Raw genomic sequence first — 23,231 nt, 5'->3', positions numbered from 1 at the left:
AATTGTCTCTCTCTACATCGGTCAGCTACATTGGTGACCAGGGTGTGATCCTTTCGATACGCCTAGAGGACCTGGGCACACAAATACTCCTAGAGAGAAAAGGGAATACTGAATCATGTGTTGATGACAGTTCTACAGTGTCCTTCAGAGGTCCGGGCTATTGGCATAGACAGTAAAGCTCTCATTTCTGGACTGCAACATTATAAGATTGTGCCCTCCACGGCACTTGATATAGATTGATAGGTAGGTTACACTATATTTAGATACTTCAAATACTTACTGAGACACCTTTGCTATTTGTCTCCGTACTCAATAAATGGTGAAACACTATTTGTTGATTGTGTTCTTTGTTCGACTGTATATGCATGAAACGTACATGATGGAAAATATACAGTTGAAGTCGGAAGTTTACATACACTTTAGCCAAATACATTTAAACTGAGTTTTTCACAATTCTTGACATTTAATCTTTGTAAAAAATATCCTGTCTTAGGTCAGTTAGGATCACCACTTTATTTTAAGACTGTGAAATGTCAGAGTAATAGTAGAGTAGAATGATTTATTTCAGCTTTTCTTTCTTTCATCACATTCCCAGTGGGTCAGAAGTTTACATACACTCAATTAGTATTTGGTAGCATTGCCTTTAAATTGTTTAACTTGGGTCAAACGTTTCGGGTAGCCTTCCACAAGCTTCCCATAATAAGTTGGGTGAATTTTGGCCCATTCCTCCTGACAGAGCTGGTGTAACTGAGTCAGGTTTGTAGGCCTCCTTGCTCGCACACACTTTTTCAGTTCTGCCCACAAATTTTCTATGGGATTGAGGTCAGGGCTTTGTGATGGCCACTCCAATACCTTGACTTTGTTGTCCTTAAGCCATTTTGCCACAACTTTGGAAGTATGCTTGGGGTCATTGTCCATTTGGAAGACTCATTTGCGACCAAGTTTTAACTTCCTGACTGATGTCTTGAGATGTTGCTTCAATATATCCACATCATTTTCCTCCCTCATGATGCCATCTATTTGTGAAGTGCACCAGTCCCTCCTTCAGCAAAGCACCCCCACACCATGATGCTGCCACGCCCATGCTTCACGGTTGGGATGTTGTTCTTCGGCTTGCAAGCCCAAATATAACGATGGTCATTATGGCCTAACAGTTCTATTTTCTTTCATCAGCCCAGAGGACATTTCTCCAAAAAGTACGATCTTTCTCCCCATGTGCAGTTGCAAACCGTAGTCTGGATTTTTTATGGCTTGCCCCTGAGCAGTGGCTTCTTCCTTGCTGAGCGGCCTTTCAGATTATGTCGATTTAGGACTTGTTTACTGTGGATATAGATACTTTTGTACCTGTTTCCTCCAGCATCTTCACAAGGTCCTTTGCTGTTGTTCTGGGATTGATTTGCACTTTTCGCAGCAAAGTACGTTCATCTCTAGGAGACAGAACACATCTCCTTCCTGAGCGGTATGACAGCTGTGTGGTCCCATGGTGTTTATACTTGCGTACTATTGTTTGTACAGATGAACGTTGTACCTTCAGGCATTTGGAAATTGCTCCCAAGGATGAACCAGATTTGTGGAGGTCTACAATTTATTTTCTGAGGTCTTGGCTGATTTCTTTAGATTTTCCCATGAAAAGAGGCACTGAGTTTGAAGGTAGGCCTTGAAATACATCCACAGGTACACCTCCAATTGACTCAAATTATGTCAATTAGCCTATCAGAAGCTTCTAAAGTCATGACATCATTTTCTGGAATTTTCCAAGCTGTTGAAAGGCACAGTCAACTTAGTGTATGTAAACTTCTGAACCACTGGAATTGTGATACAGTGAATTATAAGTGAAATAATCTGTCTGTAAACAATTGTTGGAAAAATGACTTGTGTCATGCACAAAGTAGATGTCCTAACCGACTTGCCAAAACAATAGTTTGTTAACTAGAAATGTGTGGAGTGGTTGAAAAACAAGTTTTAATGATTCCAACGTGTATGTAAACTTCCGACTTCAACTGTATCTCACACTCAGTCATAGTTACTAAAATAATGATTGACCAAGCGCCAAGATTTTGGCACCGTCAACTTTTAGAAGGTTAGTAGGAAATTGTATCATTTAAACAACCTAAATATACTCACATTCACTGAACATGTAGTATCTGAACCTCAAACATTAATTTCCCAACTGCTTGTTCTATAATCCTGCAGACTCTTTATCCTTCTCCATATCTTATGTTCCAATGCATCCAACGTGATGCATGCCCACCATGGTGTTGGGCAGCTGCTTTTTGAGAAAGCAACTCTGGTTATTTAGAAAACTCTGGTCATCTTATTGCAGAGCACATTGTGTTTTTAGAGAAGATTGTATTGCAAGGTGTCCTATATGTGTAGGTTATGCCGTATTTATTGGCTAATATGTGTATGCAGCTGTCGTTTTTTAAACCTCTATTCTAGCATACATGACACACACACCCACCCTTTTATTGGGGTTTCTATGCGAAGTATATGATTGAATGTTTCTTTAACCCTGCAGCTAGTTACATTGAAATTAGACACAATCGTGCCAAAACATGGTTAAAAAAAATGTGTTAACTGACAGAGAGATACAGTAGCTAATGATACACAAAAATGGTTATTTACTGTAACATTGGCTAGCTTTCAATAAATTGGTTTAATGGTCAACAGAGTTACCTCTTCATACAATCAAGACAATTCGTATTGCATGCTGCATATTTCAAGGGTACTCGAAAACACATATTTATCTTATTTCAGTCTTTGGAAGCTAGCTAGCTATATCTGTTCCTCTTCATCAGACAGCAGCTCATGTTTTCACAAGAGTCTGTGTTTACATCGTAGATAGAAGCAGGCCGTTGGCTGCCTTCGTCACGAGGGGTATGTACAGGAGTTCTGATTGGTTGCAAATTTAGCAGTTCAGCAAATTTGCCTGAGCAGATAGTGTTGAAATATATTTTCTATGAGAAAATGTGCAAGAATTGAAGGTGCCAACAAATGTTATAGTCATCATAAGAATGATGAATGATGACAGGGATCGATCAACTTCACAATTTTCAGCTTCGGGCCTCCACCTAAAAGGTATTGCTACAACAACATAAAAACAATATTTTCCTGCAGTTGCTATGTGAGAGTGTGTGTGTGTTTGTGTGTGTGCACGTGCACGTGAGTATGTATGTCAGTAGAAGCAGCTGTGTAATGATAGAACAGGAGACAGAGTGACTGAATAGAAATATAGAGGAGCGCTGCTCTGCTAGGGTGGAGATGGCTGGACAGAGACCTCATCCCTCTCTGGCTCAAAACCCTGTGACTTGTCTTTGTTTGTCTCTCTTTATCTGTCTCTCTCTTTCTCTGTCTGTCTGTCTGTCTGTCTGTCTGTCTGTCTGTCTGTCTGTCTGTCTGTCTGTCTGTCTGTCTGTCTCTGTGTCTGTCTGTCTGTCTGTCTGTCTGTCTGTCTGTCTGTCTGTCTGTCTCTGTGTCTGTCTGTCTGTCTGTCTGTCTGTCTGTCTGTCTGTCTGTCTGTCTGTCTGTCTGTCTGTCTGTGTGTCTGTCTGTCTGTTATGGGAAATAGATCCCGTGCAGGGTTGTGGAGGGTGTGTCCATCCCATTAGCCCTAAAGGGTGTTCTACCCTGCACTGACTCACTAGTACCCAGTATACTGCAACCAAATTACCCAGCAATACGATAATAAAGACCTTTTTAATCTGAATATATTACACATGTATGTCTTTTCCCTATACTCTGACTTGACTGTGTGTGTTCAGTTCGTCAGAACGGTGGGTGGAGCCTGTGGTCTCCCTGGTCATCATGCTCAGTGACGTGTGGCGAGGGCCAGATCACCAGGATACGCCACTGCAACGCCCCCACACCACAACTGGGGGGCAAGGACTGTGAGGGCCAGGGGAGAGAGACACAGCGCTGTGAGGCCAAGCCCTGTCCCAGTGAGTATGGTGGTCCAAGCGGGACAACACATACAATGTTGTCTTGGAAATCCTGCATCCTGGGAAGCAACCAGTCTGTCTAGAGCGAGACTATAGACACAATGTCCATACCAGACCTGGGTTCAACATTTTAGCTTTCTTTCAAATAATTTAGCTCTACATTGATTGAGCTAGACTCTTTCTTTTGAAAGATATCAAATACTGTTTGAACCCAGTATAAAGTAGTTTGAACAAGTATTTTGGTCTGATTCATACCCACTTACTTGGATTTACAAACAGGGAGAAGTAGAAGAGTTTTACACCTCTACCCACTCGTATAGAAGGGGCACCGTTCACATGCTAACAGTGCTATGTGTCTGTCTTTCCTAAAACGTCAAGCTCAAATCAAATCGACATTTGCCCTACTTAGGTCATCTGTCCACACAGTCCTGAGAGTGCACTGGCCACTACAGAATGGATGCAAAGTGGTTGCGTATTTCCTGTGTATGACTGTAGGCCTACAACTACTACTGTAATTATTTGCTACACTTCTTACAGTAAAAGAGACTTGATAAGACAGTCATGTAAAGTAGTAAAACATCCTCTAGGAAGACTAGCCCCCATTGTGATCTAAGAGATCAACAAACATTGTGATGGTCTACTAACTGTTTATTTGTTGTCCATGTGCAGTTGACGGTGGTTGGGGACCATGGTCGCCTTGGGCGATCTGCTCGGCAACCTGTGGGGGTGGAGTTAAGGGTCGGACCCGTGTCTGTAACAGCCCCGAACCCCAGTACGGAGGCAAGAAGTGCCCCGGGGAGACCAACGACAGGGATGCCTGCAACAAACAAGAATGCCCTATCGGTGAGTGTGTGTGTTTGTGTGTCCCATTCAGCACCTCTGACCCAACCCCTCATCCCTTTCTCTCTTTCCCTTTGAGTCATTTTAACCTTCCCTCACTCCCTTTGAGTCATTTTAACCTTCCCTCACTCCCTTTGAGTCATGTTAACCTTCCCTCACTCCCTTTGAGTCATTTTAACCTTCCCTCACTCCCTTTGAGTCATGTTAACCTTCCCTCACTCCCTTTGAGTCATGTTAACCTTCCCTCACTCCCTTTGAGTCATTTTAACCTTCCCTCACTCCCTTTGAGTCATTTTAACCTTCCCTCACTCCCTTTGAGTCATTTTAACCTTCCCTCACTCCCTTTGAGTCATGTTAACCTTCCCTCACTCCCTTTGAGTCATTTTAACCTTCCCTCACTCCCTTTGAGTCATTTTAACCTTCCCTCACTCCCTTTGAGTCATTTTAACCTTCCCTCACTCCCTTTGAGTCATTTTAACCTTCCCTCACTCCCATTGAGTCATTTTAACCTTCCCTCACTCCCTTTGAGTCATTTTAACCTTCCCTCACTCCCTTTGAGTCATTTTAACCTTCCCTCACTCCCATTGAGTCATTTTAACCTTCCCTCACTCCCTTTGAGTCATTTTAACCTTCCCTCACTCCCATTGAGTCATTTTAACCTTCCCTCACTCCCTTTGAGTCATTTTAACCTTCCCTCACTCCCATTGAGTCATTTTAACCTTCCCTCACTCCCTTTGAGTCATTTTAACCTTCCCTCACTCCCTTTGAGTTATTCCAGTTCATCCTTGCATTCCAGTTGAGTTATTATTTCTAATTTCAACATTCCTGTGATAAGTGTTCTGAGAATGGCCTCCAGGCAAATTTTTGTCAAATATTTGTGCTGATAACAAAGTCTGGAAGGATGTGTTTTGCCTCTTTGTAGAAGGCACATTGTGTTTGGGCAACAAGCTTTGAAAGCACTGAAACCTGTTAACTTTGAGAGAAATGAAGAGAGCAACCTGATGTGAACCACCTGAACAACCTGGGGAAGCTGAATGTCAATATTCTAAATAAACCAATACACAAATGTCCAAGCGTAGCTGCATTAGTGTAACGGCTGTCCTCCTCCTCTTCATCCGATGAGGAGGAGCAGGGATTGAACCAAAATGCAGCGGAGTTTGAAGACATGATTTATTAAACAATACGGAAAAAACACGAAACGAAAATCACTTGACTAATTAACAAAATAACAAACGGTGTAGACAGACCTGGACGACGGACTCACATAACACGAATAACGCACGAACAGGGAAAATAGCCTACACATAAAAATGACAAATAACAAAACAAACCGAACAGTCCCGTATGGTGCGACAAACACTGACACGGGAGACAACCACCCACAACGAACACAGTGAAACAACCTACCTAAATATGACTCTTAATTAGAGGAACGCCAAACACCTGCCTCTAATTAAGAGCCATACCAGGCAACCCATAAACCAACATAGAAACAGAAAACATAGAATGCCCACCCAAACTCACGTCCTGACCAACTAACACATACAACAAACTAACAGAAATAGGTCAGGAACGTGACAATTAGGCATGTCCTGGTTCTCTTCCTAACCAGTCGCCAACAAACTATGGAGAATTGCTTCCCTTCACACGGTTGCTTAAGTTCTAACTATTTTCTAACTCTGTTAAAACTCTTTTCTAACCAATGCGTTATTGTTCCCTGTCAGACGGTTGTCTGTCTAACCCATGCTTCGGAGGAGTGGACTGTAACAGTGCCCCCGACGGATCCTGGGAGTGTGGGCCATGCCCTCTCGGTTTCCGCGGCAACGGAACCCACTGCGAAGACGTCAACGAGGTAATTTTTGGTTAAAGAAGCATGTTACACAAGTCAGATACTTGGTTAACCCACTAACTAATGGTTAACCCTAACCTTAACCTTAGCCCTAAATACATTTTCATCCCCAGGCTATGCCTAACCATTACCTTAGGATATTCCTTTACTCATTCATATTCATGACCTATTACCCTACTTAGAATCTACATCTCATTCTGATCCTCTTCCGCCACAGTGTCACATGTTCCCCGATCGATCAATTTGATTGATTTTATTATTGATCAATTGAATATTATCTCATTCTGATCCTCTTCCACCTCTCTGTCACATGGTCTCTGATAGATCAATTTATTTGATTGATTTTATGATTGATCAATTTAATATAATCTACTTCTGATCCTCTTCCTCCTCAGTGTAACATGGTGTCTGTTCTCTGATTGACTGATTTGATCTGCTCCTCTTCCTCCTCAGTGTGACATGGTCTCTGCTCTCTGATTGATTTGATCTGCTCCTCTTCCTCCTCAGTGTGACATGGTCTCTGCTCTCTGATTGATTTGATCTGCTCCTCTTCCTCCTCAGTGTGACATGGTCTCTGCTCTCTGATTGATTTGATCTGCTCCTCTTCCTCCTCAGTGTGACATGGTGTCTGACATATGCTTTAAAGCTGGTGGAGCATCGCGTTGCATCAACACAGACCCAGGGTTCCACTGTCTGTCCTGCCCACCCCGCTACAAGGGAACGCAGCCCTTCGGCATGGGGGTGGAAGCTGCCAAGAAGAACAAGCAGGTACGTCTGTGTCACTCAACATCGGTTTTAGGTCTAGTGTATTATTTAGACTGCATTTACACCATTGCTGACAGGTGTATAAAATTGAGCGCACAGCCATCCAATCTCCATAGACAAACATTAGCAGTAGAATGGCCTTACTGAAGAACTTAGTGACTTTCAACGTGGCACCGTCATAGGATGCCACCTTTCCAACAAGTCAGTTCATCAAATTTCTGTCTTGCTAGAGCTGCCCTGGTCAACTGTAAGTGCTGTTATTGTGAAGTGGAAACGTCTAGGAGCAACAATGGCTCAGCCACAAGGTGGTAGGCCACATAAGCTCACAGAATGGGACCGCCAAGTGCTGACGTGCTAGAAAAATTGCCTGTCCTCGGTTGCAACAATCACTACCGAGTTCCAAACTGCCTTTGGAATCAACTTCAGCAGCAGAACTGTTCGTTGGGAGCTTCATGAAATGGGTTTCCATGGCCAAACAGCTGCATACAAGCCTAAGATCACCATGCGCAATGCCAAGCTTCAGCTGGAGTGGTGTAAAGCTCGCCGCCATTGGACTCTGGAGCAGTGGAAATACGTTCTCTGGAGTGATGAATCATGCTTCACCACCAGCAGTCCGAAGGACATTCTGGGTTTGGTGGATGCCAGGAGAACACCACCTGCCCAAATGCCAACAGTAAAGTTTGGTGGAGGAGGAATAATGGTCTGGGGCTGTTTTTCATTTTTCGGGCTAGGCCCCTTAGTTCCAGTGAAGGGAAATATTAACACTACAGTATACAATTACATTCTAGATGATTCTGTGCGATTCTGTGCTTCCAACTTTGTGGCAACAGTTCGGGGAAGGCCCTTTCCTGTTTCAGCATGACAATGTGCACAAAACGAGGTCCATACAGAAATGGTTTGTCGAGATCGATGTGGAAGAACTTAACTGGCCTGTACAGAGCCATGACCTCAACCCCATCGAACACCTCGCCAACTGTGAGCCAGGCCTAATCGCCCATCATCAGTGATTTATTAGTGGCCCGCGTTTTTAGAATGAGTGTACACTCTGCTGCAAGGGTGGACTCTGGGCCACTATGCATGAACATAGCACACATTGACCCTGTATAAGGAGAGAGGGAGAATGTTATTAAGCTGTAATATATATATATATATATATATATATATATATATAATAGCAAACATCTGCTCTACTTCTCTCTTCATAGTTCACCTGTGCTTGGTGTTACAGTATGAGTGGAGGTCTTAGCTGGAATGAGAACTATAAAGTGATGTGTATGTCTCTCTGATGTTGTTGTTTGTGTTGTTATCTACGTTTCCACTCTAGCAACACATGTATTACTGTTTAATGCAGCACTGTCATGTCAATAGCTATTTCCCAGGGGTCACACACTGGTTGAATCAACGTTGTTTCTGAAATTACGTCGAACCAATGTGGGATAGACGTAGAATTGACAACATCTGTTTTGGTATACATACATTGTTTCTGCTTTGAAACCATGATAATTGAGTTCACACACAGATTTGTTGTTGGAAAGTTGAATCATCACTCCACTATCCAATAGACCTGGGTTCAAATACTATTTAAAATAATGTGCAATACTTTATCTGGACTTGATTGAGCTTGCCTGGCACAATGAAACCAATGGAATAGTAAAAAAACTACAGGCTAAAGTATTTGAAAGATCTCAAATAGTATTTGAACCTAGATCTGCTGTTCTGCCCTAACATTGCATAACAGACCTCGTGAATCATTGCTTTGTCACTGGCTTTTAAAAACTGTACTGGCTCTGATCCTAGGCCAACATCGTACAAATTTATTTGAGGAAAGGGGAAAGGGGAATTGTCTCATTGTCTCATCTGTTTCCCAGAGCTGATGAAAGAAAGAAAGGCCTTGTTATTGATCATCACGTAACAATGTTGTAACGTTGTACCATATGAGCTCACGGAGTGGCATCAAATCACTTCCTGTCACGTTCGTCGTATGGAGGAAGAGAGAAGGACCAAGGCGCAGCGTGATACGAATACATTCTTCTATTTATTTAACACGAAATGAAGAACACTTAAACAAACTAATCAAAACAACAAAACGAACGTGAAGCTATATACAGTGGGGAGAACAAGTATTTGATACACTGCCAATTTTGCAGGTTTTCCTACTTACAAAGCATGTAGAGGTCTGTAATTGTAGACCTGCACAAGGCTGGGTTGGGCTACAGGACAATAGGCAAGCAGCTTGATGAGAAGGCAACAACTGTTGGCGCAATTATTAGAAAATGGAAGAAGTTCAAGATGATGGTCAATCACCCTCGGTCTGGGGCTCCATGCAAGATCTCACCTCGTGGGGCATCAATGATAATGAGGAAGGTGAGGGATCAGCCCAGAACTACACGGCAGGACCTGGTCAATGACCTGAAGAGAGCTGGGACCACAGTCTCAAAGAAAACCATTAGTAACACACTACGCCGTCATGGATTAAAATCCTGCAGCGCACGCAAGGTCCCCCTGCTCAAGCCACCACGTGTCCAGGCCCGTCTGAAGTTTGCCAATGACCATCTGGATGATCCAGAGGAGGAATGGGATAAGGTCATGTGGTCCGATAAGACAAAAATAGAGCTTTTTGGTCTAAACTCCACTCGCCGTGTTTGGAGGAAGAAGAAGGATGAGTACAACCCCAAGAACACCATCCCAACTGTGAAGCATGGAGGTGGAAACATCATTCTTTGGGGCAGGACCTGGTCAATGACCTGAAGAGAGCTGGGACCACAGTCTCAAAGAAAACCATTAGTAACACACTACGCCGTCATGGATTAAAATCCTGCAGCGCACGCAAGGTCCCCCTGCTCAAGCCACCGCATGTCCAGGCCCGTCTGAAGTTTGCCAATGACCATCTGGATGATCCAGAGGAGGAATGGGATAAGGTCATGTGGTCCGATAAGACAAAAATAGAGCTTTTTGGTCTAAACTCCACTCGCCGTGTTTGGAGGAAGAAGAAGGATGAGTACAACCCCAAGAACACCATCCCAACCGTGAAGCATGGAGGTGGAAACATCATTCTTTGGGGATGCTTTTCTGCAAAGGGGACAGGACGACTGCACCGTATTGAGGGGAGGATGGATGGGGCCATGTATCGCGAGATCTTGGCCAACAACCTCCTTCCCTCAGTAAGAGCATTGAAGATGGGTCGTGGCTGGGTCTTCCAGCATGACAACGACCCGAAACACACAGCCAGGGCAACTAAGGAGTGGCTCCGTAAGAAGCATCTCAAGGTCCTGGAGTGGCCTAGCCAGTCTCCAGACCTGAACCCAATAGAAAATCTTTGGAGGGAGCTGAAAGTCCGTATTGCCCAGCGACAGCCCCGAAACCTGAAGGATCTGGAGAAGGTCTGTATGGAGGAGTGGGCCAAAATCCCTACTGCAGTGTGTGCAAACCTGGTCAAGAACTACAGGAAACGTATGATCTCTGTAATTGCAAACAAAGGTTTCTGTACCAAATATTAAGTTCTGCTTCTCTGATGTATCAAATACTTATGTCATGCAATAAAATGCAAATTAATTACTTAAAAATCATACAATGTGATCAAACATACAAACAATCCGTCTCTCACAGTTGAAGTGTACCTATGATAAAAATTACAGACCTCTACATGCTTTGTAAGTAGGAAAACCTGCCAAATTGGCAGTGTATCAAATACTTGTTCTCCCCACTGTATATAAAGTGCAGACACAAGCAACCAATACATAGACAATAACCCACGAAATCCCTAAAGAATATGGCTGCCTAAATATGGTTCCCAATCAGAGACAATGATAAACCAAAGGTGCGGACTCTGGCCGCAAAACCTGACACAGAAGGGGAGGGTCCGTGTGGGCCTTCTTACGGCGGCGGCTCAGGTGCGGGACGTGGACCCCACTCCACCATAGTCATTACCCGCTTTGGTGGCGCCTCTGGAGCGGGGACCCTCGCAGCGGGTCCCGGACTGAAGACCATTGTAGAGAGCGCCACTGGACGGAGGGACGCCTCTGGACTGAGGGGCAGCTCCGGACTGAAGGGCATCTCAGGACTGAGGGGCAGCTCAGGACTGAGGGGCAGCTCAGGACTGAGGGGTAGCTCAGGACTGAAAGGCAGCTCCGGACTGAAAGGCAGCTCCGGACTGAGGGGTAGCTCAGGACTGAGGGGTAGCTCAGGACTGAGGGGCAGCTCCGGACTGACGGGCAGCTCCGGACTGAAAGGCAGCTCCGGACTGGCGGGCGGCTCTGGCAGCTCCTGACTGACGGGGGGCTCTGGCAGCTCCTGACTGGCGGGCGGCTCTGGCAGCTCCTGACTGGCGGGCGGCTCTGGCAGTTCCTGACTGACGGACGGCTCTAGCGGCTCCTGACTGACGGACGGCTCTAGCGGCTCAGGACAGAAGGGCGGCTCTAACGGCTCAGGACAGAGGGGCGGCTCAGGCGGCGCTGGACAGACGGGCAGCTCAGGCGGCGCTGGACAGACGGGCAGCTCAGGCGGCGCTGGACAGACGGTCAGCTCAGGCGGCGCTGTACAGACGGGAGCAGGAACAGGGCATACTGGACCCTGGAGGTGCACAGTAGGCCTGGTGCGTGGTGCCGGAACTGGTGGTACCGGGCTGGGAACACGCACCTCAAGGCTAGTGCGGGGAGCAGGAACAGGGCATACTGGACCCTGGAGGCGCACAGTAGATCTGGTGCGTGGTGCCGGAACTGGTGGTACCGGGCTGGGGACACACACCTCAAGGCGAGTGCGGGGAGAAGGAACAGGGCATACTGGACTGCCGAGGCGCACTATAAGCCTGGTGCGTGGTGCCGGAATTGGTGGTACCGGGTTGGGGACACGCACCTCAAGGCGAGTGCGAGGAGCAAGGACAGGGAGTACTGGACCCTGGAGACGCACTGGATGCCTGGTACGTGGTACCGGCACTGGTGGTACCGGGCTGAGGACACGCACCTCAGGGCGAGTGCGGGGAGGAGAAACAGGGCGTACAGGGCTCTGGAGACGCACAGGAAGCCTGGTGCGTGGTGTTGGCACTGGTGGTACTGGGCTGGGGACACGCACCTCAAGGCGAGTGCGGGGTGCTGGAACTGGAGGCCTGGTTCGTGGCGCCGGCACCGGAGGACTGGTGCGAGGGGCTGCCACAGGAGAGCTGGTGCGTGGGGCTGCCACAGGAGAGCTAGTACGTGGGGCTGCCACAGGAGGTGCAGGACTAGGGAGGCGCACAGGAGGCCTGGTGCGTGGGACTGGCACTGTCATTACCAGACGGTTAGCACGCACCTCAGGACGAGTATGGAGAGCTGACTCAGGTAACATCAAATCCCGGACACGCTCCGTCGGGCGAATGTCGTGCCTCATGCACCAACACAGCAACTCCCTCATTTCACTCTCCTCCAATTTCCCCATTAATTCCTTCACAGTCTCTGTTTCACTCCCGTTGCTCACCTCCAATTCCACCCCGACTGGCTCTGGTTCCATCTTCGGCTTCTCACGGTAAGCACGGGAAGTTGTCGCAGGTCTCCTACCTGAACTCGCCACACTCCCCGTGTGCATCCCCCCCAATACATTTTTGGGGCTGCCTCTCAGGCTTCCAGCCGCGCTGCCGAGCTAGCTCCTCATAATGCCGCCTCTCGGCTTTCGCTGCCTCCAGCTCTGCCTTGGGGCGGCGATATTCACCCGGCTGTTCCCATGGTCCCTTGCTGTCTAATTGCTCCACAAAGCGCTGTTCCTTCCTTTCACACTGCTTGGTCCGGTTGTGGTGGGTTATTCTGTCACGTTCGTCGTATGGAGGAAGAGAGAAGGACCAAGGCTCAGCGTGATACGAATACATTCTTCTATTTATTTAACACGAAATGAAGAAATCTTAAACAAACTAATCAAAACAACAAAACGAACGTGAAGCTATATATATAAAGTGCAGACACAAGCAACCAATACATAGACAATAACCCACGAAATCCCTAAAGAATATGGCTGCCTAAATATGGTTCCCAATCAGAGACAATGATAAACAGCTGCCTCTAATTGAGAACCAATCTAGGCAACCATAGACATACAAACACCTAGACCCCATAAACATACAAAACCCCTAGACAAGACAAAACACATAAATCCCCCATGTCACACCCTGACCTAACCAAAATAATAAAGAAAACAAAGATAACTAAGGCCAGGGCGTGACACTTCCTAATGATGGGCATCTGTAGCAATAGAGATACAACAGTGTTGTCTTTGATTCTCTTGCCGTAGCTACATAAAACACTGTAGCAGAATCCACAGGGTTCATGGCAGAGCAGGGGACATGACATGACAGAACATAACATAACATGACATCTGAGAATACACTTCACCCCAAGAAATGAGACTCACTGATTTACTGAACGTTTATCATGCTCTTCCTTAGGAAATGAAAATATACCATATTAATGTCTACCTGACTCTCTTTGAAAGATCTCACCCTCTCTCTCTCTCTCTCTCTCTCTCTCTCTCTCTCTCTCTCTCTCTCTCTCTCTCTCTCTCTCTCTCTCTCTCTCGCTCTCCAGGTCTGCGAGCCAGAGAACCCCTGCAAAGACAAGACCCACAACTGTCACCGGTCCTCAGAGTGTATCTACATCAGCCACTTTAGTGAACCCATGTACAAGTGTGAGTGCAGGATCGGCTACGCTGGTGATGGCTTCATCTGTGGAGAGGACTCAGACCTGGATGGATGGCCTAATCAGAACCTGGTGTGTGGTGCCAACGCCACCTATCACTGCAAAAAGGTAACAGACTCTCACTTTATGTTCTCTGTGGGCCACTTTCCTGCATCCAGAGTAAGCCTAGTCTCTAGTCCCCAATTAAATATGCACTCTTGAACTTTTGTATAATTTCAGCCAGTAGTTTTGAAAGTGCTGCTCACGAGCCAAAACTGGTCCCTGTTTTTGTGTACTACGTCATCCATTTGGTGTGATATGTTACCAATCCAATTCGTGCAATATGTTACACATTTCTTGTGCTTAAGATTGTGGAGTGCATTTTTAAGTCTATAAAAAGGACTTTCAATTGAGATTCTCAATTGAGCATACGCTTTAGTCCAGGACTAGGCTAAATCTTATTAAGTCCAGGAAACTGTCCTAATAACTTTTATCCTCAATAATAGACCTGCAGATTTTCCACATTTTCTAATCTTACGGTATGACAATCTTTGACATTTTTCTTCCTGTGGCTATTTCTAAAACTGTTTCCATTTATTTATCAATATTTAACAGGATAACTGCCCCAACCTGCCTAACTCTGGACAGGAAGATTTTGACAAAGACAGTCAGGGAGACGCTTGTGACCAGGATGATGACAACGATGGAATCGTGGATGAAAGAGTAAGATACCTTTTATAAGGCAAATGTGTTAAATGGATGATGGATGAAAAGATTCATTAACTCTTCCTACAGTCTTAGGAAAAAAAGGTACAATCTAGAACCAAAAAGGATTCTATCTGGGACCAAAAAGGGTTCTACCTGGAACCAAAAAGGATTCTATCTGGGACCAAAAAGGATTCTACCTGGGACCAAAATAGTTATCCTTTGGTGACAGCCGAAGAATCGTTTTGGAACCCTTTATTCTAAGAGTGTATGACAATGGAAGTTTGCTTCAAAGGTCAATGTTTGATTGTTAAAACCAACACATTTTTCTGCAAATGCCTTCATCAGGGTATTTAGATGAATTCAATAGGGAATCAAATGCCCTCTCCAAGAAAACGGACGCTCTAATCATTCCCATTTCGCTGCTCTCTCTCCTCAGGACAACTGTCCTCTCCTGTACAACCCCAGACAGTTTGACTTGATGCTCTCTCTCTCCTCAGGACAACTGTCCTCTAATGTACAACCCCAGACAGTTTGACTTGATGCTCTCTCTCTCCTCAGAACAACTGTCCTCTCCTGTACAACCCCAGACAGTTTGACTTGATGCTCTCTCTCTCCTCAGGACAACTTTCCTCTTCTGTACAACCCCAGACAGTTTGACTTGATGCTATCTCTCTCTCTCTCTCTCTCTCTCTCTCTCTCTCTCTCTCTCTCTCTCTCTCTCTCTCTCTCTCTCTCTCTCTCCTCAGGACAACTGTCCTCTCCTATACAACCCCAGACAGTTTGACTTGATGCTATCTCTCTCTCTCTCTCTCTCTCTCTCTCTCTCTCCCTCTCTCTCTCTCTCTCTCTCTCTCTCTCTCTCTCTCTCTCTCTCTCTCTCTCTCTCTCTTCTCTCTCTCTCTCTCTCAGGACAACTGTCCTCTCCTGTACAACCCCAGACAGTTTGACTTGATGCTCTCTCTCTCCTCAGGACAACTGTCCTCTAATGTACAACCCCAGACAGTTTGACTTTGATAAGGATGATGTGGGGGATCGTTGTGACAACTGCCCCTACGAACACAACCCTGCCCAGATCGACACCGACCACAACGGGGAAGGTGACGCCTGTGCTGTCGACATTGATGGAGATGGTACCAGACTTTTCTTACCATGTTACTAAACATGATACATTGCTGTATTATAGTGATATTAAATGAGAACAGGGAAAGGCTCCTTCAACTCTTATAACTTTTATATTCTGTGTAATATATTATTTAAAAGTCATTCATTTGTATTGCTATTGACAGTAGTTGGCTCTGAACTAGTCATGACATTTAAAAAAAATTCTTAATGGATACTCAGAATATATTTTATGGATTATTGCAGGATAGTAAATCATGCAAAGGAATGACTAGCTGGCACGGATTTGCGATTAATCTTTGTGCCCTCAACTATGAAGTGATTGATTAGCATTAGCTACTTCTATAGCACGGAACGTGAAATGCCACATGCAAGCACAGGCAAGCAAATATCTAGGATTATGACTACAGATATGTCCTGCACACATGATATTACCGCTGCATGTTGTTTAATGTCCATTTCCCTTTTCCTTTAGAAATCCTAAACGAGCAAGACAACTGCCCGTACTTATACAACAATGACCAGAAGGACACTGACATGGATGGAGTCGGTGACCAGTGTGATAACTGTCCACTGCTACACAACCCTGACCAGGTGGGAATAAAGAACAGTCACTTTGCCTTTTGTGTAATTACAAAAACGACATCATCGCTATCAGGGTTGCAAAATTCCAGAAACGCTCCCCAAATTCCCAGGATTTCCAGACATTCCCAGTTGGAGGATTTGGATGACCCTTTTTATTCCTCACTCTGGGAGTCTTGCAACTGGGATTTTTGGAAAACATTTGGAAAAGTTCTGGAAAATGTTGGATTTTTTTTATCATACTGGCCACTGTAACACTCCTGTCCTGTCCTCTCCTCTCCTCTTTAACAGGCTGACACAGACAATGACCTTGTAGGAGACCAGTGTGACAACAACCAGGATATCGATGAAGACGGTCACCAGAATAACCTGGACAACTGTCCTTACGTCGCCAACTCCAACCAGGCAGACCACGATAAGGACGGCAAGGGGGACGCCTGTGACTTCGACGATGACAATGACGGTATCCCTGACGATAGGGACAACTGTAGATTGACACCCAACAAAGATCAACTGGACTCTGATGGTAAGGGGGACAACACACACACACACAGACATACACACACCATGCATCAGCATGTTGAATACCCTCACGCCCGTGAAGAATGCTATAGCTGTAGCTGCCTGAGGAGGAATTAGTATCCAGTAGGTTGATTTGTGACTTCTGTAATAGCCCTGTATACACTACCATAGATACTATCTAACATCACACAGAGGCTTGCTTGTGATACAGAAATCTTCCGTTGAGGCTTCCCTGCACCTGTCCACCCTCCTTTTTACACGAATCTTTATAGATATAGGTCAACATGCCATGTCCCATTGTCCTGTAAACTATAGCTACTACTATAACAGCGGTTGTGTATGATATAGGAATACCGTTTTTCTGCATCTGCCCACCATAAAAAACACATGGGGTGTCTTTTACCTCTTAACCACCTTTTCATTCATATATTTACAGTTCAATATGCCTTGTTCCAGTTCCCTCTCTCTCTCTACAAAATGTGAAGTATGGTGGGCGGTTTAGAAGTAGTGTACACACATCCAGGAACTTGCAGGTGTAGGGTACAAAAAGTAAACTGATGAAAGAAATACAGATATCTGTACACTGTTGAATTGTTGAATGCTCCCGCAGTTTTATTGTGCAAGTATGATGGGTCAGACATTAAGGAGTTAACAAAAAGGGGTGTTTCTGGGTTAGGGTTGATGACGTCATTAGCGTGTGACTTTATTGTGCGGAACCCATGAGGGCATCATCCGCCAGCCACCCAGCCGCCAGGCCATGAAGTTTTATTTCCGAAGGGGGCATCTGTGCTAATCCACAGTGCCCAATTTCAATTTCATCATTCAGGGTTACCTGAAGTTTGTGTAACTGGCTTTAACTAGAAGCAGGCTGTGTGGAGACGGGGAGAGGTAGGGAAGACAGAGGGAGAGAGAGAGAGAGAGAGAGAGGGAGAGAGAGAGAGAGGGAACTAGAGAGCGAGAGAGAGAGCGATGGAGAAAGAGAGAGGGAGAAAGAGAATGAGATACTTCTCAAAGACAAACCCTAGAGCCAGATCCCTTAACCCTCTTAACACCTCATCAGAAGGTGTTTATTTGATAGAATCAAGTCAGCCCCCTGTGCAATTACAGAAGAGTCGAGGAGAAAGTGGAGAAAACAGGCTTTACAGCTCGCTGGCAACTTCCCTTTGCTCTGTATTATGAGTCTGTTTCTAATAGACTATGGGCTCTGAGATAGTTACATGTTTCAGTAGAAGTTGTCACGGCATGCAGATGGCTGAGACTCCTTATTGGACTTGGCGGACATATTAAAATCTACAGGAATTGCAATTCTTGCGATTCTTTTTATGAAACCTTGGTAGAGTGAGTGAAACGTCTGCCTTCCCTGGGGTAGGAATGTTGCAACATTATTGCTAGTGTGGAGAGACTAGGGAGTTATATAGGCCTACTGTAGTCGCCATGGATATTTTTCACCAATCGTTCCATTAAAAAAGAATAGGAGAGCAACAACCATATATTATGAATTCATGGTGCTCTTTTATTCATTAAAAAAAGGTGACACGTTTCGGCGCAGCAAGTGACACAGTGGTCTAAGGCACTGCATCTCAGTGCTTGAGGCGTCACTACAGACACCCTGGTTCGAATCCAGGCTGTATTCCAACTGGCCGTGATTGGGTGTCCCATAGGGCGGTGTACAATTGGCCCATCGTTTTCCGGCTTTGGCCGGTGTAGGCCGTCATTGTAAATAAGAATTTGTTCCTGCCTGGTTAAATAAAAAAAAACTAAGAAAATAGTCTTTGTCAAAGTTCTCACAATAGGCCTCTGTATTTTAACCCAGCATCTTCCATTCTTCTATCAACAGGCGACGGTAGAGGCGACGCCTGCAAAGACGACTTTGACAACGACAACATCCCGGACTTCCTTGACGTGTGTCCTGAGAACAATGCCGTCAGCGTCACAAACTTCCGGAAGTTTCAGATGGTGCACCTGGACCCCAAGGGAACCACGCAGATCGACCCCAACTGGGTGGTTAGGCATCAGGGCAAGGAGCTGGTGCAGACCGTCAACTCTGACCCTGGCATCGCTGTTGGTGAGTAGGATATAACCTCAATATGTAGTCCCTATACTGCCGTAAAAGAGAGAGAAATATTAGCAATAGATTAGAGGTATTTAATTCACTACAGTTTAGAGATGTGCAGAATGTCAACTCTGACCCTGTCATCGAAGTGGGCGAGTAGAGCAGGACAACCTTACCTCAGATACTTTCATATATTCCCTTGTAGGGTAGCAAAATTCAATAAACTTTCCCCTTTGCCAGATTTTTCAGAAATCCCAGATTCCCTCCCAGCTTATTCCCTCCTGACTCCAGGAATCCGCAATCTGGATTTCAGGAGATTTGCAACCCTATACAGTTGTATGATAATTTAGATCTGATATGTTACCATATGCAAGATGTCCAACTATTTCCATGATCTATAAATATCATGAGGAGCAGAAGTATTATTCAAATGTTTGTGTCCCACCAACCATCCTAGGTGTTCACTTTTTCTGTTCCACCGTCCTAGGCTTTGATGAGTTCAACGCGGTGGACTTCAGTGGTACGTTCTACGTGAACACGGACCGGGATGACGACTATGCTGGCTTTGTGTTCGGCTACCAGTCGAGCGGCCGCTTCTACGTGGTGATGTGGAAGCAGATCACTCAGACCTACTGGGAAGACAAACCCTCCAAGGCCTTTGGTATCTCTGGTGTCTCCCTGAAGGTGGTCAACTCAACTACGGGCACAGGGGAGAACCTGAGAAACGCCCTGTGGCACACAGGCAACACAAAAAATCAGGTATGCTAAGATCCAATATATAATTTTGTAGAGGCAAAAAAATCATATGGTTTCTCTGGTTTAGCCACACCCTATATTAAGCAATCTTTCAATCAGCCAGTCGAATTTATAAAGTAATCATAAATCATAGATCTTCTATAATTAAAATGTTTCCTCATCTGTTGTCCACAGGTGCGCACTCTGTGGCACGACCCAAAGAACATTGGCTGGAAGGATTACACAGCCTACAGGTGGCATCTCATCCACAGACCCAAGACTGGATTCATCAGGTGAGCAGGTCTAGCCTAATGCCTAGGCTTTAGCTCAGTGGGCTAACACAGTCTCGTGGTATGTAGGAGACCCTGGATTGAATCCAGCCAATCACACCCATCGCACTTTCCTCAGTAACAGTCTGAAAATACTTTTTATGATAATATACTATAGATTAAGCTGTTAACCAGGGTGTTTTGTCCATAGTGTGCTTTGTCCAAATGCACAGCACTCCAGCACTCCACTCAGTTTCAATCATTCATGTATTGTCTTGTTGTCTTTTGTAGGGTTGTGGTCTATGAAGGGAAACAGATCTTGGCAGACTCAGGACCAGTGTACGACAAGACGTTTGCTGGAGGACGGTTAGGCCTGTTTGTCTTCTCCCAGGAACTGGTCTTCTTCTCTGATCTCAAATATGAGTGTAGAGGTGAGTCATGTCGCTAGCAACACCGTTCTAGCCTGGTCCCAGATCTGTTTGTGCTGTCTTGCTAACTCCTATGGTGTCACGCCAATGACCATAGGAGTTGGCAAGATGGCACAAACAGATCTGGGACCAGGCTAGTACAGTCCATGGTTTGTGAAAAGAATGGTTGGTTGGTAATTGTGGAAGAGATCTCTCTTTTTTGGGAGACAAAATGCAGATGAAGGGGTAAAAAAAAGTATTTTTTAAACCTTCCAAATCTTTTCCAATACTCAGATAAGCTGGAGTTTCCAACTGTGTTGTCCATCAGGTAACAATCATAAAGGGGTATCTGTTTTGTGTCGGCTGTCAATTTTTTTTTTTTTAAGACAAACAGAAGTCACGCTTTTGTTTCTGCTCGTCACCTTGCCTGGTTCCAATGACCGAGACACTTAGGGCTCTATTCAGTCTGGATCGCTGAAGCGTTGCAGGTTACGCAATAGAAATATGCGCTGATGCGGGAACATTGCCTTTCAATTTAAATCACACTGTAATGCTGAATTTCGGCTATATGGATGTAATAGAGCCCTTAGACTATGTTGTGTGCATACTGTATGTGTGTGGTTGTGTGGTTCAGATTGTTCGGTGTGTGTGTGTTCGTCTCTGTGTGTGTGTGTGTGTGACACTGTGTGAGGGGTCTGGTGTGTGGTCTAAAAGGGTTTCAGGTGCTACTTTGATCTCAAATACGAGAATATTGCTTGTTCACGCTTTACTGTATGATAAACACAATGCTCCACCGGTTGCTGTATTGTTGGCTATATTTCCATACCATATTGTGTATGTATACGGCTGTATAGATTACTCTATATACTGTATGACTCTGGATATGCTGTTATTCCTTAGCTTTTTTGTTATAAATGTGCTTAGAATAAATAATCTTACATGTTCTCCTATTTTCTCTAGATAACTGAACAGCGTTGGATGTGAAAACTTCAAATGGCTAAAGACACTAAACCTCATAACCTGATCATCAGCCTTTTGCTGATTCGTTCATCATTTCAACCAATGAAATGGAGCTTCAGCTTCGCCCGACCAAAGTATTTTTGCCTCTAACTTTCCATTGAAGAGGCAGCCGAGGCCTTTTCCAGTTTTTCTGAGTGCCTTATGTGAAAAGACATATCCTTGAGAAATGAAAACCGATGACAAATGAAAAAGGCCTTGTGGACAAATGAAAAAGGTCTTGGCAATGATAAAAACTAAGTAACCGATGTTGACAACATATTATAGGGATTATTTGTACAACCACTTATGTGCTTTACTCCGATTTCTTCCAAACTTTCTACAGCTTTACATTAACAAAAGTAAATATAAAATTATTGTTACTCGATAAATATTGATATTGTTTGTGCTGGAAAAGAGATCAACTTGAGACTAAGTACAATGTACAATAAAGGCGTCTAGGTTGCTTAGCAACTAAAGGTCTCTGTACTGACCTCAGCAGTTTCAGCCCTACAGTGAAACATTGGATCAATTTTAATATTAACTGCCAAATATCCACCAAACTCTTAATCAATACCAAAGCACACTGATGTACGTCGCTAACTTGAACAAAGTTCTTATTTTTTGTATTGTTTCTTATACCACCCGGAATGCAGTTTTGTTAAAAGGGTCTTCAGTTGCTCATTTAAAGTGTTTGTCAAACTCTAAAAAGGTTGACCGTGAGACCGTCTTATAGCATTTTAAAGTACTTTGGGATGAAGATGTTTATACTAAGTTTGTATTATAATTTCTTCTGTAAATTATTATCACGAGTTTATGTCTTGCTGGTTTGTTTGTTTTGTTTGTTTGCTTTTTTGTTAGAGATTGTAAATAATTTATTTATTTGTTTACACTGACGAAATTTCACAATTGAAGATTGTTGGATATCAACATCAAAATGTATCAAACATCAAGATAAAAATACACTATCACAAACTTTGTGTACTATGCAGTGTTATGCCATGTGTTATACTGAACAAAAATTTTAATAAACACAACATGCAACAATTTTATTGATTTTACTGAGTTACAGTTCATATGAGAAAATCAGTTCATTAAAATAAATTCATTAGGCCCTAATCTATGGATTCCACATGACTGGGAATACAGATATGCATCTGTTGGTCAAAGATACCTTAAAAAAATGGGCCTCACAGTGGGCCTCAGGATCTTGTCACAGTATCTTTGTGCATTCAAATTGCCATCGACAAAATGCAATTGTGTTCGTTGTCCGTAGCTTATGCCTGCCTGTAACATAACGCCACCACCATGGGGCACTCTGTTCACAATGTTGGCATCAGCAAACCGCTCGCCCACACAACGCCATACACGTTGTCTGCGGTTGTGAGGCTGGTTCGACATGCTGCCAAATTCTCTAAAATTACGTTGGAGGTGGCTTACGGTAGAGAAATTAACATTCAATTCTCTGGCAACAGCTCTGGTGGACATTTCTGCAGTCAGCATCCCAACTGCACACTCTCTCAAAAACTTGACACATCTTTTTGACACACCTTTTATTGTCCCCAGTCCCCAGCATCTGTGTAATGAACATGCTGTTTAATCAGCTTCTTGATATGCCACACCTGTCAGGTGGATGGATTATCTTGGCATAGGAGAAATGCTCACTAACAGGGATATAAACAAATTCGTGCACACAATTTGAGAGAAATATGCATTTTGTGCATATGAAAAGTTTCTGGGACCTTTTATTTCAGCTCATGAAACATGGGACCAACACTTTACATTTTGCGTTTATATTTTTGTTCAGTGTACT

At 44.5% G+C, this 23,231-nt stretch overlaps 1 protein-coding gene across 1 annotated transcript in view; it reads left to right on the top strand.

Moving 5' to 3' along the window:
* Positions 1-22,465, top strand: part of thbs2a (thrombospondin 2a) — a 39,073-nt gene extending 16,608 nt beyond the window's left edge. Inside the window, exons 10-24 of the mRNA XM_038975176.1 lie at positions 3,762-3,938; positions 4,608-4,781; positions 6,503-6,630; positions 7,243-7,395; positions 13,938-14,156; positions 14,643-14,750; positions 15,706-15,865; positions 16,330-16,448; positions 16,728-16,962; positions 18,796-19,023; positions 19,499-19,770; positions 19,942-20,039; positions 20,307-20,446; positions 20,717-20,750; positions 21,383-22,465. Of these exons, the coding sequence (XP_038831104.1) occupies positions 3,762-3,938; positions 4,608-4,781; positions 6,503-6,630; positions 7,243-7,395; positions 13,938-14,156; positions 14,643-14,750; positions 15,706-15,865; positions 16,330-16,448; positions 16,728-16,962; positions 18,796-19,023; positions 19,499-19,770; positions 19,942-20,039; positions 20,307-20,446; positions 20,717-20,750; positions 21,383-21,386 (2,249 nt within the window). The 3' untranslated portion in view covers positions 21,387-22,465. The remainder of the gene's footprint in view (positions 1-3,761; positions 3,939-4,607; positions 4,782-6,502; positions 6,631-7,242; positions 7,396-13,937; positions 14,157-14,642; positions 14,751-15,705; positions 15,866-16,329; positions 16,449-16,727; positions 16,963-18,795; positions 19,024-19,498; positions 19,771-19,941; positions 20,040-20,306; positions 20,447-20,716; positions 20,751-21,382) is intronic.
* The last annotated feature ends 766 nt before the right edge of the window (positions 22,466-23,231 follow it).

This window comes from Salvelinus namaycush, chromosome 35 (genome assembly GCF_016432855.1).
Source record: "Salvelinus namaycush isolate Seneca chromosome 35, SaNama_1.0, whole genome shotgun sequence".
In the NCBI taxonomy this organism is placed as follows: domain Eukaryota; kingdom Metazoa; phylum Chordata; class Actinopteri; order Salmoniformes; family Salmonidae; genus Salvelinus; species Salvelinus namaycush.
Note: the sequence above shows the minus strand (reverse complement) of the source record. Positions and strands in the feature narration are given on the sequence as shown.